At 47.9% G+C, this 15,945-nt stretch overlaps 1 protein-coding gene across 6 annotated transcripts in view; it reads right to left on the bottom strand.

Annotated features, from left to right (window-relative positions):
- Positions 1–14,946: 14,946 nt before the first annotated feature.
- The window catches only part of CMTM7 (CKLF like MARVEL transmembrane domain containing 7), a 38,886-nt gene continuing 37,887 nt past the window's right edge, over positions 14,947–15,945 (bottom strand). For 3 of the 6 annotated variants that reach the window (XR_013996817.1, XM_081106441.1, XM_081106443.1), the window contains one exon: positions 15,288–15,933. Coding sequence is in view for 3 of the 6 variants with exons in the window: in XM_081106441.1 (XP_080962567.1) it covers positions 15,920–15,933 (14 nt within the window). In the remaining 3 variants the exon portion in view is untranslated. Of the gene's footprint in view, positions 15,020–15,287; positions 15,934–15,945 lie in introns of those variants that run through there. The other 3 variants (XR_013996815.1, XR_013996816.1, XM_081106442.1) reach the window with 2 other exon arrangements.

Genomic DNA, 15,945 nt, shown 5'->3' with positions numbered 1-15,945 from the left:
TTTTTTTAAAGAGCAATTAAATGGGTCTTAAACAGTAAGAAAAACAGATTTCACAAGAAGTCGGGGCAGGACAATTCTGAGACTGGTGAATTCGGCAGCTCAGCGGTGTGCACAGGGACCCAGGTTCGTTCTTTCCATGTTTTTCTGCCCACCCATCTGCTGCGAATTTTGGTCCTCAGGATGGACTTTTTTTTAAAATTTAAATTCTTTATTGTTTAAAGTGTTACATGTCCGCCCCCCCCTCCCCATTGACCTCTCCCCAGCCATTCCCACCCTCCAAGGATGGACCCTTTTTGGTGTAGCAAGGCTGTGGCAACATTTCCAGGCATCTATGTGCACAACAATGTCCAAAGACCAGAAGAGGAGAGATTGTGTATTATTCTGTGTCTCTCTAAGGTGTTCCTTATTTTTTTTTTTTTTTTAATTTTTAAAAAATACAGAGAGGGATAGAGAGTTAGAAACATCGATGAGAGAGAAACATCAATCAGCTGCCTCCTGCACACCCCCTACTGGGGATGTGCCCGCAACCAAGGTACATGCCCTTGACCAGAATCGAACCTGGGACCCTTCAGTCCACAGGCTGATGCTCTGTCCACTGAGCCAAACCGGGTAGGGCAAGGTGTTCCTTTTTCACAGAGGCACCTGGGTGCACTTTACCTACTTGCTTACTACAAGACATTAAATGCCCATTTCTAAATCACTTCTTGACACAGAAAATGGAATTCCTGCCCTGGCCGTTGTGGTTTGGTTGAGGGTTGTCCCATGCACAGAGAGAATGGAATTACTATAATTGCCTTAAAAGAATCAAGATTCCTCCCCTTAGGTTGTGGAAACCCTTTGAACCTGGACAAAATTGGTTCTGGAGGCAAGAGAAAGGGCCATTGGATTGGGGATCAAGAGTGTCTGTCATAGGGTATGTAAGGATTGTGCCCCAGCTAGGAGAAATAAAATTCCCAATTTAAGTCATTTTTTGTGGGCCTGACTATCCCCAAACATTTTAAAATAGAAAAACTCAGTTTTATTTTTTAAATATATTTTTATTGATTTCAGAGATGATTTCAGCGATGAAGGGAGAGAGAGAAAAAAATCAATGAGAGAGAATCATTGATTGGCTGCCTCCTGCATACCCCACACTGGGGATTGAGCCCACAACGCAGGCCCTGACCGGGAATCAAACCTCCTGGTTCATAGGCTGATGATCAACCACTGAACCACTCTGGGCCCAAGTTTTTTTTTTTTACTGAATTATAATTCTACAAATAATGTGTATCATAAAAAGTTGGTTTACTAAAAGGTGGGAAGCATTGTTTCCCCTCTGATATCTTTGCATTTGGCTACCTTTATTTTTATTATTTTATTTAAAAATATATTTTATTGATTTTTTACAGAGAGGAAGGAAGAGAGATAGAGAGTTAGAAACATCTATGAGAGAGAAACATCGATCAGCTGCCTCCTGCACATCCCCCACCGGGGAAGGGCCTGCAACCCAGGTACATGCCCTTGACCGGAATCGAACCTGGGACCTTTTCAGTCCGCAGGCCGACGCTCTATCCACTGAGCCAAACTGGCTTTGGCAACCTTTATTTTTAATTTTTAAAATAGGTCAGGCACTGCCCTGGCTGGTTTCTCAGTGGGTAGAGCGTTGGCCCACACACCAAAGGGTCTTGGGTTTGATTCCTGGACAAGGTCATGTACCTGAGTTACAGGTTTGATCCCTGGCCCTGCTGGGGGCATGTGCAGGAGGCAACCAATTGATGTGTCTCTTTCACATCAATGTGTCTCTCTCTCCTCCCACACCCCTCCCTGCATTCTCTCTCTAAACAGCTATGAAGAAAATACCCTCTGGTGAGGATTAACAAAAAATAGGTCAGGCACTGCAAGTACCTCAGAGGATAATTTCTGTTGTAAATACACCCAACTTTACTTTTTTAATTTAAAAAATACATACATATATATATATTTATTGATTTCATAGAGGAAGGGAGAGGAGAGAGAGAGAAACGTAATGAGAATCATTGATCAGCTGCTGCCTGTATGCCCCCTACTGGGGATCGAGCCCACAACCCAGGCATGTGCCCTGAACAGGAATCGAACCGTGACTCGACCACTGAGCCATGCCAGCTGGGCAACACCACCAGCTTCAGTAAATCATAACATTTGCTATATTTGCTTTAAGGTTCATGTACAGGTGTGTCTGTAAACAAATTACGTGGTAGTTGTGCTGTCTGTATCCTTTTACAGCTTGCTTTTTCCCTATTTTGAAATGTATCTGATGCATGTACATCTAATTCATTCCTTTTAAGTGCTGTTTGGTCTTCCGTTGTACGAATATGCCACAATTCTTGTTGCCCTGTCGACAGGAAAATTTTAATGTGGTTTTCTTTTTGACCATTTCAACCGACGTTACAGTGAACAAACATTTCAACATCTCGTGCTCATGTGCAAGGGTTTATGTGTTGAGTGTGTACTCAGAAATAAAGTTAGTGGGTCGGAGGGTATGTGCAATTTCAGCGTACCTCAATATTTCCAAACGGGTCTCCAAAGCGGTAGAACCAGTTCATCTTCTCATCAGCGGTGTAGCCGAGTGCCTGTTCCCCCACACTTCTCTTGTACTTAATATTCGTTCAGCTTTTGCCAATGTGAACTGGAGTGGTCTTTCCTTTTATTTTATATTTCCAGTGAGCCTGATCGCCTTTTCATTTGTATGTTGACCTTTTAGGCTTCCACACATCTGTGAGTTGTTTGTTTATATCCTTTGTCTTTTTTTTTTTTTTTTGGTATTGAGGTCTTCTGCATTTGAGAGTCCTCAACATATTATGGATATTATCCTTTGTTAGTAATATGCCTTGGGAATACTTCCTCGCAGTCTTGTGATTAATATTTTAACTTTGCTTCACTGGTTACCTCAAGGTCAGAGATGTTCTCTGTTTTCTAAAATGTTGAAAGATTTGCATCTTATATCTAAGTACTTGATTCTACCTTAAATTTTTCTGGGTAAGTTCCTCATACCACCTCATTTATTGCTTTAGCAAGTGACTCCTTGCTCTCCTGATAGACAGGGTTGCCTCTATCTTTTACCAAGTTTTTGTATGCATGGGTCTGGTGCTGGCTTTCTTGGGCTATTTTTCTATACTTGATTTTTAAAAATATCTATCTACTCGGGCAAGTTCAAAATTGCTTGTTCTATTCCTGGATTTTTTTTATTTTTTTTTACTTTAAATACTGTTTTTTAAGGCAGTTTTACATTTACAATGAAATCAAGAGGAAGCTGTACATTTTTAAGGTGGGGTTGGCAAGTTCCATAAAATGCCCTTACTGATTTTTTTTCTTCAAGTTGCATTGAATTTATAGATTAATTTGAGAAAACATGACTTATGACTGAACTTTACAGTCATTAACATAGGATCTCCACTGATTTAAGTCTTTATTGTTTTTCGGTAAAGTTTTATGGCTTTCTTTATAAAAATCCTGTACATCTTTTTGTCATATGTATCCCAGATACTTTATTTTTATAGCTACCCGGAATGGGATCCTTATTAAACATTTTCATCTTCTGATTAGAATAATCAAATGTGATAGATTTTTACTGATCTTGGATTCAGCAGTGTTGCTGGTATCTTTTGTTTACTGTTAACAGTTTGTCTATGGATTCCTGTAAGCCATCTCACGGGGTTTATCTGTTGTGTCCTCGTGTTATTTAACTTGTTCCTCTAGTGAAGTCCCATTATTCCCTCTAAAGCTCTAAAAGGCTTGATTAAATTCAGGTTCGTCTTTTTCTTCTTCTTAATATATTTCATTGATCGTTTACAGAGAGGAAGGGAATGGGATAGGGAGTTAGAAACATCGATGAGAGAGAAACATCTATCAGCTGCCTCCTGCACACTCCCCACTGGGGATGTGCCTGCAACCAAGGTACATGCCCTTGACCGGAATGGAACCTGGGACCCTTCAGTCTGCAGGCTGACGCTCTATCCACTGAGCCAAACCAGTTAGGGCTTGTCTTTTTTTTTTTTTCTTGAAGGTTTTCTTGCCGGTGATGCTGTGTACTTTATCAAGCCGTTCGTCCTCTTGAGAAGAACCACACTTCATGCGCACTTAGTCAGTAAGTTCAGGTCCTGCAGCCTGATCCCTCCTGCTGTAAAGTTTCCCATGAATGGTTTAGCAAAAAGGTCCCACTCATTGATTTTTGTCTAAATCTGTTATTTGATCAGAGGTCACAAAATGGTGACTTTATAATTCTGTAATCCCTGACACCTTTATTAGCTAAAATTCTTCAGTGATACTTGTTACATTTTTAGCATGCATACTCGACTTTATAAAAACTTATAAAGTTCTAAGATTTGGAAACAGCCCAGGTGCCCCTCAGCAGGTGAATGGATAAGAAAGCTGTGGGGCATTTACACTATGGAATACTATGCAACTGCAAAAAAGAGGGATCGCTTAGCCTTTGGGACACCATGGCTGGATCTGGGAAATAGTATGCTAAGTGAAATAAGCCAAACTGAGAAAGACGAATATCACATGATCTCACTTATTTGTGGAATCTAATGAACAAAATGAATTGACCAACAAAGTAAGACCCGAGGCATGGAACAGACTGACATACCTTGATGTGGGTTTGGGGGATGAGAAGAGATAAACCAAAGAACCTGTATACTTATATGCATAGCCTATGGATATGGGCGATAGGGTAGTGAAGACCTAGGGAGGAGGTAGGGGCTGGGAGGAGGGTAGGGAAGCAAGGGGGGGGGGAGTGGGAGAGACAGCTGTAATATTATCAACAATAAAAAAATATTTAAAAAATAGAAAAAAAAAAACAAAGTTAATCAGTACTCCTAACCCTTTACTGTGTTGTTATTGCCTAGTGATTTAAATTTATCTTGTGTTAACACCTCCCTCAAGTTAGCTATTATTGTTTGTGCAGTCATTGCTTTTTTAGATTTGCCAATATATTTTTTCTTCGCTTCCTTGCATTCTACTTATTTTTTCACTCCATTTTCTTCTGACTCAAGTATTAGTTGCCATTAGCCAGATGTAGAATTCTAGATCGGCAGTTATTTTTCTCTGTTACTTCAAAGATACTATTCCATTGTCATCTGGCCTCTGCCATTGCAAAAAGTCTCCATTCATAGTACATCATTTTGGGTTCTTTGAAGATTTTATTTTTGCATTTGATACTGAGATTTACTGGAAGATATGTAGGCGGATTTCTATTCATTTAACTTGCTGTGGAGGAAAGACTGATCCATACTCATACAACTCTTGAGTCTATAATTTAGTTCTACGTTTCCATGAGGGGTGTACCCAATCCTAGTATATGGTGTGTCTTTACTAGTTCAGTCCTGGGTGGCCCAAAGAGTATTGGGGTGTACTGCTTCCAACAGCCAATATATAAAGCAGCCGATTTTGGCGTGGGGTCACCTTTTGCAGTTGGTGGCGACTACCTTATTTGTCCTGACCATTACTACAGATAGGCCATTAGTGACAGCATGTAAGCCTCTGTACAGATATTATTCAGTAAATCTCGGGGTGGTGCACTCTGGCTAGAAGCCCCACGTGTTCAGTCCATTGCATGGAGTGGACCACTGCTGTGGGCCACCGGCCGTTGCCGTCACTGGATGGTGGTAGCTTGCAGGGGACCTGCTCACCTTGGAAGTGTGTGGGCTCTTTCATCGGTGATTCTTGTCAGCTGGTCTCCTGCAGGTGAGACCTTCATTAGACCAGCAGTTCATGAGGGAAGACACACCGTTTCTGTCTAATGCGCGGGCAGCCAGCAGTTGGTGAAGACGATTAAAGGCTGGTTCTGGTCCTTCATTTGAAGACTCATCTTCTCATGATCGGAGCTTGTCCCAGCCGTGGCGTTCAGTTCAGGCTTGCCCCGTGAGAATGGCAACCTGGAGACAGTTCCGAGTGGAGCTCTAGTTGCCTCTCACAGCCTGAGGAAGTCCTCAAACCAAAACACTCCGAGTCCCAGGAGAAGTGGAGGAGCTTTGGTTGGGAAAGGCCCCAGTCAGCTGTGCCATCAGTCATGGTCGCTTGCGGTTCCGGGAGACCTGAAGGAGACAGCTGTAGGGTAAGGCCTCTTCTACTGCCTGAACCGCTTCCAAGATGGTCACTGGGGTGCTCACTCAAGCGTGGCCACGTGACTGGGGTGGAGGCTGCAGGAACAGTCCCAGGCTTGGGGTGTACTGCCTCCAACAGCCAATATATAAAGCAGCCGATTTTGGCGCGGGGCCACTTTTTGCAGCTGGTGGCGACTACCATGTTTGTCCTTCATGGATGGTGAAATCTTTCTTTGAGCTGTGACATAGCTCCCAAGGTGGTTCCTGGGGAGGCAAGTCACTTGGATTTTGACCTCAGTCAGGGCCCATCTGTCTTGCCTCAGCGGCGCCTGGGGGCATGTCATGGGGCCACTGTAGAAATACCTGCATTTCACATTCTACCAGGTGTGTCTAAACCACTGATGCTCTATCACTAGAGACTTCAGGGCCATGAATGTGTACTGTATCCTGTGTCAGGTGAAGGCCGGCTGATCTCCTCCCCACCTCTCCTCACCGCCTCCCCCCCGGCCCCCCCAAGAGATCTCAAAAATAAAGTGTGAGCAATCCCCTACCTAGGCTGCAAACCAAGAACCAGGTATGATGGTGGCAGCACATTTGTGGAAACCCCCAAGGGTGGCCATGCTCTTTGCTTAAGCTTAATCGTCCACAGCAAAGCCCCCAGCTTCCCCTGGCCCAACAGCTGTGTTCAACGTACAGGAAGTTTTGGAGCTTTGCCTAGCACACCCCGCTGCCTGGCTACAGGAAATGCTGTGTGAGGAGAACGTGCACTTTTTCTTTCTCTCCCAGGAAGAGGAATTGTTTCAACTGTTACGCTTGGCAAGCTTTATGGGTAAATGCCCGTTCTTGTTTCTGCCTGTGGCTGACCCTTATGTGAGCTACCAACAGGGGTCGCAATGAATGTTGAGTAGGTTCTTGAAAAAGCAGTAAACACAGCCCAGGACAAAAATCCCCCAAACAAGCAAAAACAGGCCCCCCCCCCCCCCGCCCGCGACACACACACCACACACAAAACCACAGCCAGTATCTAGTAAGTGTAGGAAAATTTGGGGCTTTCTGGGGGACCAGGGGGTGAATCTGTAGACCCAGTCCCATCCCTAATTCTTTTTTTTAAATCATTTTTTAAATATATTTTATTGATTTTTTACAGAGAGGAAGGGAGAGAGATAGAAAGCTAGAAACATCAATGAGAGAGAAACATCAATCAGGTGCCTCCTGCACACCCTCTACTGGGGATGTGCCCGCAACCCAGGCACATGCCCTTGACCGGAATCGAACCTGGGACCTTTCAGTCTGCAGGCCGACGCTCTATCCACTGAGCCAAACCGGTTTTGGCCCATTCCTGATTCTTGTTCCTGCTGGTCCCATTGCTGGAATTTGTCCAGCCGAGTGGTATCATCTCAGACTTAGGTCTTTGCCTCTAGGGAGAGGTGACAAGTACTCCAGATTTTTGCTTCTGCTGTTCTGTGCACCCTCAGCCCCCAGCTAGTCCTTTAATTCTATCAGTCCCCTGGCTTTCAGTTGCAAATATCTGCATCTGGGCAGGGTTTTTTTCTGGGGTACATTTATTTATTTATTAAATATATTTTACTGATTTCAGAGAGGAAGGGAGAGGGACAAGAGATAGAAACATTAATGATGAGAGAGGATCATTGATCGCCCGCCTCTTGCATGCCCCCCCGCTGGGGATCGATTCCGCAACTTGGGCATGTGCCCTTGACCGGAATTGAACCTAGGACCCCCTCAGTCCTCAGGCTGACGTTCTATCCACTGAGACAAACCAGCCAGGGCATGGGGTACCTTAAAAAAAATTATATATATATTTCAGAGAGGAAGAAAAAAGGGAGAGAGATAGAAATATCAATAATGAAAGAGCATCACTGATGGCTGCCCCATGCATGCCCCACACTGGGGATTGAGCCTGCAACCTGGGCCTGTTCCCTGACCAGGAATCAAACCATGGCCTCCTATGGTTCATAGGTCAACACTCAACCACTGGGCCACAGTGGCCAGGTCTGGGGTACTTTTTTACCAGCATCCAGTGGTCTCGTTACCCAGGATTTTTATTTTGTAGGAAACGCACTTTTTTTTTCAAGTCACTTGCTCATTTGAGGACTTCGGTGGCTTTCTGCCCCAGCTACCCCAGGGAACCTACAGGTCTTTCTCTTTTCAGCCTCTGTCCATGCACCACTCCCCCAAGACTGTGCTTTTGCCCACTGGGGACATTTTCTTTCATTGCAGTCTTTTGAGGTCACCCAAGTGAGTGAGGCCATTCAGGCAGCTGCACATGTTTTTGGCATGTCCCTACAGCTATAGCTGGGAAGAAGAGAGAGCAGGGATGCAAGGATGACTCACTGAGAGATCATTTGCCTGGGCCCACAAGGCTGTCCTTGGAGAAGCTGTATGAAATCAGCCTTGGGACAGTCCTGGGAATGAAGGAGTACAAGTGAATCCACTGATTGCTGTGTCCCCTTGGCCAATATTACCCTGCAGGGCAGACACTGCAGGTGGCACATGTGTGGGTGCTGAGTGGGTTCCCTGGCAGTGTCCATAGGAAAGCTCCAGCATCAAGAGATAGGCCAAGGGCAAGAGGATGTAAAGTGTTGCATAAAGGGGGTGGGGGTGTCTGTTACAGCAGCGATTTTCAACAGCTGTGCAGCAATAAATTTTTAAGACACACAATACCTGACACAGTGCCCTCAGTGGTCCTGCAGCAGCTTTTCCATATGAATGGCCTGTCCTGGCTCAGCCTTCCGGCATTGCTAAAATCTCCCAAACAAGCAGCAACTGGTGTCAGCATGCCCCAAACCTATCAGTAAAAGGCCCAAGACCTGGCACTAGCACCAGCCTGCCTTGCTTCACAGCTGGGCTTCACCTGAGCACTCCCAAGCCCAATACAAGTAGCAGCTGCAGACCTCTCTGCAGCTCCTGTCGAGTGGCCCCAGGCAGTGGCTGACTTTGCCCCTCCTGGGAGGCCCCAGAGCCAGTGCACCCGGTGGACAGATTCAGACCATTCCAGATTACAACTCTGCACATCCATAGTGACACACTCATCGAGAGCCAAAGCCCCACCAAAGCAAGGCCTGCTCCACAGGGATGTCTCCTGCACCGCAGCTCTTCCACTGTACTTGCAGCTGGTCCTCACAGCCAACTGGCCTGGAAGTCAACTCCTCCCAGTGATGCCAACAACAATCAAGGCTTAACTACAAAAAGACTGTGCTCTCAGCCCACACAGGGATGCAACTAGAGTGCCCAGCTCAGGTGACTGGGGTGGTTGAGCCACTAGCACCCAAAGGGCCAAAAAGAGGAACCCAAAGAGGTCCACACCAAGACACATCATAATTAAAATGCCAAGTGTTAAAGACAAAGAGAGTATCTTAAAAGCAGCAAGAGAAAAGCAGTTAGTTACCTACAAGGAAGCACCCATTTGACTGTCAGCTGATTTCTCATCAGCAACTTTGCAGGCCAGAAGGGCGTGGCAAGAAATATTCAAAGTGATGAATCGTAAGGACCTACAACAAAGATTACTCTACCCAGCAAAGCTATCATTTAAATTGAAGGTTAGATAAAGAGCTTCACAGACAAGAAAAAGCTAGAGTTCATCACCACCAAACCAGTATTACATGAAATGTTAAAGGGAATTCTTTAAAAAGAGGAGGAAGAAGAGATAAAATATCTGAACAATAAAATGGCAACAAATACATATTAACAATTGAATCTAAAAACCAAAATAAACGAAAAAGAAATACAATGAACAAAATAGACTGCTGAATAAAACACAATCAGAGGCATGGAAGCATGGAGCAGACTGATGAATCTCAGAGGGAAGGGGGTGGGGTGGGAAGAAATTAACCAAAGACCTTACCTGTGGGCACAGACAATAGGGTGGTGAAGGCCTGGGGTGGGCGGGGAACCAGGTGGAGGGGGGCAATGGGAGAAAAAAAGGGGGACATCTGTAATACTCAACAATAAAGATTTAAAAAAGAAAAAAAAAACCACACAAAACAGTGTTTGGATAGAACAGACCCAGGACACCCCTTCTTCCAGCCTCTGACCGCTCTTCAGCGTCTTAGCCAGCCACCACCTTCGGAACCACCGCCGAGACCCACCAACACGCCGTTTTTCCTACCTTAACTCATTGCCCAACAACCATGAGCTCCCCAAATCGTCAGAATTTACTCCGCTGAGGTGGAGCTGCCGTCAACCGCCTGGCCAACCTGCATCTGCGGGCCTCCACACCTACCTCTCTCTGGGCTTCTAGTTCCACCGCTGGGATGTGCCTCTGGAGGGCGTGGGCCACTTCTGAGAGTTGGGGCGCTGAGCGTCTCTTAAAGTTGCAAAACCAGCGCGGGGGCCGCATTCTCTTCCAGGACGTGCTGAAGTCTCCCAAGAGGAGTGGGCAAAACTCAGGATGCCATGGAAGCCGCCCTGGCCTGGAGAGGAACTGAACCAGGCCCTTTGGGAGCTGCAGGCCCTGGGTCCTACCCGCGCAGACCCCCAACTCCGTGACTTCCTGGAGAACCACTTCCTGGGTGAGGAGGTGAAACTCATCAAAGAGATGGGCTACAGCTGACTCACCTCCGCAGGCTGGCCGGCCCCCACGCTGGGCTGGGCGAGTATCTCTTCAAGAGACTCACCCTCAATCACAACTAAGAGCCTTTGGAGCCCAGAGGCCTTTGAGAGGCCCCTCTGCATTCCCCTGGTGTCTGTCTGGCTTTTGCCTGAGCCTCTCCCGCAAACACTAGCCATTCTTTTAACCACCCTGAAGCCCTCTCCCAAGTATTGGGACCAAATGGAAACAATAAAGCTTTTTGCACCAAAGCAGCCAACAATAGCCGTCTGGTGTGAATAAATCAAAATTACACCTATTTTTTGTTGTCAGGCCAGCAAAAAAGTAATATTTTTTTTTTGGTGTGCCACAGAATTTTTTTAAAAAAATATATTTTATTGATTTTTTACAGAGAGGAAGGGAGAGGGATAGAGAGTTAGAAACATCGATGAGAGAGAAACATCGATCAGCTGCCTCTTGCACACCTCCTACTGGGGATGTGCCCGCAACCAAGGTACATGCCCTTGACCAGAATTGAACCTGGGACCCCACAGTCCACAGGCTGACGCTCTATCCACTGAGCCAAACCAGTTAGGGCGGTGTGCCACAGAATTGTAGGAATTAGTGTATGTGTGCCATGAGATGAAAAATGTTGGACATAGCTGTGTTACAGCAATATAATGCTAAGCAAAGTCCCAAAAGATTGCCTATAGGCGTGGCATCCTTTTCAATCAACTACAATTATCATCTGCCCTTTTTAGGCAGCACATGTCCCTACAATAGAACTATATAAAAAGAGGCAAAGAGGTGGCGATTCTGGAAGTTCCTTCTGGAGAGGAGAAATGGGCAGAGGGGACGGGGAAGCTTGTGGTTACAGTTAAATGGAGGTTACATCATGATAGGCTTCAAGGCGGCTGCATTATTAAAAACAGGAAGGGAGGAAGGAGGCCTTGCGTGGACCAACGATCACAGTGTGAGAGCGTCATGAACCGAGGATGATGACTCATCTGTGCACTTCAGGTCAAAGAGGATGCACAAGTTGGTGCATCAATTTTGAACCCCGGTTTTGGAAAAACACTTTTCCAAATCCTGCTCCTGCGCGGGGACCAAGGGCGGCGCTGCACCCCGCTGGCCACAAGAGGGCGCGCGCCGCTAGGGGAGGGCGCGGACGCCGGCACCGGCCGTGGCCACCTGTGCCTTAGGGTTTTGTTTTTGCAAAAGGAAAGCTGAGCCCAGCTGGGAGCCGTGGCAGCGCCCAAACAGGCGTGGCTGCTGGCAGGAGATCCCGGGGGCTCCCCAGGGAGGGCCCCCGGCCCTCGCGTCGCCCTGGGGTTTCGGGAGGAAGCAGCTGCCCGCCCAGCGAAGCCTCTGCGCGCTCCTGGCCTTGACCCCGACTTCCTGCTGCGCGACCCCACCTCCCCCGAGGCCGGCAGAGTTGCAAACGGAGGGCCCTCTGGCTGCATGTACTCCCCCTACAGGCTTGGTCTGGCCTGGAGGGAGTGTACCTTAAAAAGGTGTATTTGACCCCGCCGGGTGGCTCAGTGGTTGAGCGTGGACCTATGAACCAGGAGGTCTCGGTTCGTGTGCCCGAGTTGCAGGCTCAGTCCCCAGCGTGGGGCGTGCAGGAGGCAGCCAATGATTCTCTATCATCATTGATATTTCTATCACCCGCTCTGAAATAAATAAAAATATATTTTAAAAAAGTTTATTTGGCAGCATTTAAAAATCAGGAAATGTTTACCCTAAAAATCCAATTTTCCCTTCTCTCGGCAACAGTGCGCTGCCGTCCCCTCCCGGTGCACCCCTGCGTGGGAGCGAGGTTTCTTCATCGCGTTGGTCTGGCCAATATCCAGCGTGGCCCTATTCTGGCTGTCATCGCTGCCTAGACGTGAGCCACATGGCACACTTCATACCACAACATCCCTTTTCTGCACAACTCTACCTGGGGTTAATCGTGGTCTTTTTAAAAATGTGCATGAGTTTCTATGTACACTGAAAATTGTAATAAAACCCAAACGATACAAGTGGCTTCAACCTCCTTGCAAGGTGCGGAGGCACCAGGTATGCTCAGGGCAGTCGTCCTGAGGGTGCCCCTCCGTCCCGCCTGCTCTAACCTGGGCGGTGCCCTGGCCATGCCCCTGCCCAGCAGCCGCCTGCAGCTCCTTCCATCGAGTCAGGGGCTTCCTAGTGTGTGTCTTTCCCAAGCAGAGAAACCCCCCTTTTTAATCTGAATCATATGTGAAACTCCATGATATCAAACAGGAAATAGGATATCAATACAACTATCAATTTGCAACATTTACTTATTATAAACCCAGTTCATAAGAACAGTGGGTTAGTTGGAAAAGCCCAGTTTGGAGTAAGGAGCTAGTGGGGCTGTAGCTTCTTTGGATTCATCCTGCTGCTTTTTCTTAAAAAATATTTTCTTGATTTTTTACAGAGAGGAAGGGAGAGGCATAGAGAGTTAGAAACATCGATCAGCTGCCTCCTGTGCACCTCCTACTGTGGATGTTGCCGCAACCAAGGTACATGCCCTTGACCGAAATCAAACCTGGGACCCTTCAGTCCGCAGGCCGACGCTCTATCCACTGAGCCAAACCAGTTAGCCGCTGCTTTTTCTTAATTGTGTAGGACAGAGAGGTCCCGGCTGGCCTGGGAGGGGTTTTAGCAGCTGACAGGCCACAAGCAGGGTTCCCCCAGGGCTGCCCGAGGTGAGGACGCCTGTGCGGCTCCCAGTGTCAGCGTTTGCTGCTGATGACAGCAGTGCCCGCGTTTTAGGTGTTGCCGGATGTTGTGCACATAAGACCAGGTATCTGTGAGCCCCCCGAAGCACAAAGCACCGCGTTCACAGGATGCAGGTCAGAAACCACCACACAGAGGGAAGTGGCGGTTGCTGAGGGCCCCAAACCAGCTGCGTTTCCTTGGCGACACGAGTTTGCTTTTCATGCTGGGAAGAGGCTGGGCGGCTGCGCCCAGGGCATGGGCCACTCTGGGTCACTGAGCATCCTGGTCCCGGCTGGAGGCCCAGCCAGGGGTGCGTCAGGCCAGGGCCAACTGCCCACGGAGGAAGCCAGGCAGCGCCAGCCCTGCCCTAACATCCCAGTGGCCCCAGGTGGGGTGGGCACAGGCTGGGCCCAGGAGGCACCTGACCTGGACTCGCATTCCCGCTCTGTCACTTTCCTCATGCCCACTCGGCTTTCTCCTCGAGTCTCCAACTCCATTGCCGGTTCGCTCAGGGTGCAGGTGCTTTCCCCTCAGGCCCTCAAAGACAGGGCAGGCAGCCCTGGACAGCGTGCTCAGTGGTTAGTGTGTCAGCTTGTGCTAAGGGTTGCAGGTTCAATTCCTGATCAAGGGCATGTACCTGGGTTGCAGGTTGGATCCCACCCCAGTTGGGGTGCATGGGGGAGGCAACCAATCGATTTGTCTCTCTCACATCAGTGTTTCTACCTTCCCCTCTAAAAATCACTGGAGTCCAATGGTGTGGCTCAGTGGTTGAGCATCGATCTATGAACCAGGAGGTCACGGTTCGATTCCCGGTCAGGGCACATGCCCAGGTTGCGGGCTCTATCCCCAGCGTGGGGCATGCTGGAGGTAGCCGATCAATGATTCTCTCTCATCACTGATGTTTCTCTCTCTCTCTCCCCCATCCTCTTTGAAATCAATAAAAATATATATACACAACAGATTTACCATTTTAACATTTTTTAGCTATACAGTGCAGTAGCATTAATGACATTTACGTTATGGTGCCCCATCACACTGTCCATCTCCAGAATGTTTTCAGCTTCCCGAATGGAAACGGTACCATTAAACACTAAATCTCTATTCCCCTTGCCTCAGGCCTGGCAACCACCATCCTACGTTCTGTCTCTGAATCTTGACTATGCTAGGTCCCTCATGGGAGGGAATCAGACAGCATTTGTTGCTTTGTGTCTGAGCTATTTCACTTAGAGTGTCTCCTAGGATCATCCCGGGGTAATGTGTGTCAGAATGTCCTTTTTTTTTTTTTTTTGGTGCCGAAACCCGGGAACGAGAATGTCCTTTTTTAAGGCTGCCCGTGTTGCTTTGAGTCCTGCTTTATGTCTTTCGTGAACAGTACTGACTTTCACCCTTGAAATCAATTTACTTTGAAAATATGCAAATCTTGAGAGGCCACTGTGCACTGCATCCTTTACTGGTCCCACCCCCCTGCCCCACCCTGACCTGCGTGGTCCCTGGGGAGCATCTCTCCCTGAGCTTCGCGGGCCCCTTCACTTCACTCCTGGTTTTACAACTTTTCACATCGACGGATCCTACACTGTGTGGTCTTTAGAGACTGGTGGCCATCCTGATAGCGTATTCTTCTGGTTTAATAAGAATCCTTCTGCAATTGGTCAAGTCAATATTTTATTTTAAAAAAAACAACCCAGCCCTGACCGGTTTGGCTCAGTGGATAGAGCGTCGGCCTGCGGACTCAAGGGTCCTGGGTTCGATTCCGGTCAAGGGCATGTACCCTGGTTGCGGGCACATCCCCAGTGGGGGATGTGCAGGAGGCAGCTGATCGATCTCTCTCATCCATGTTTCTAACTCTCTATCCCTCTCCCTTCTTCTCTGTAAAAAATCAATAAAATATATTAAAAAAAAACACAAACTTACACACACACACACACACACACTTCTGGTTTAATAAGAATCCTGCAATTGGTCAAGTCAATATTTTATTTAAAAAAAAAACACCTACACACACACACACACACACACACACACACACACACATCCACACACACGCGCCTGCGCGCACGCACGCGCACACACACACACACACACAGCTCACGAAGGCAGAGCCGGGAAAGGAGACTGAGATCTCGCCTTTGGCGCCAGGCTGACCACAGAGTGCTTCTCTTCCACAGCCGGCCGCACGTGAAGAAAGAGAGCAGAAGCCCACGCTGATAAATTAGGAGAGGGCTTGGTTTTTACGGGGAGACTTAAGGCAGCGCCACTCCCGCGAGGAGTGGGATTTGTGCAGGAGCATCCAGAGACCTCTCCGTTGTGTCAGGTGCAGGCACCAGCCCCGGAGGCCGTTTGAAGAGCAGGAGGCAGAGACCAGATTTCCCTGGAGGCTGCTTTTCTTTCCCGGACGAGGAGAATGTTCTCCGAGGTGAATAGGCCGGAGAGAGAGAGGTCCGGGGCAGCCCGGGAGCCCAGGAGGGAGGAGAAGGCCCTCCGTGCCCGCCAGCCGGGCAGGGCTTTGGCACAGGAACACAGGTTCGGAAGTCTCTCCTGAGGTCACAGGCCGGCGGGTCCTTCTGCGGGCCTGGAGGCCGCGGTGTCCTCAGACGGCTGCATCTTGGGGAGGAA

Source organism: Myotis nattereri (genome assembly GCF_964212035.1).
Source record: "Myotis nattereri genome assembly, chromosome: 14".
NCBI lineage: Eukaryota > Metazoa > Chordata > Mammalia > Chiroptera > Vespertilionidae > Myotis > Myotis nattereri.
This window is presented reverse-complemented; position numbering and strand designations above follow the sequence as displayed.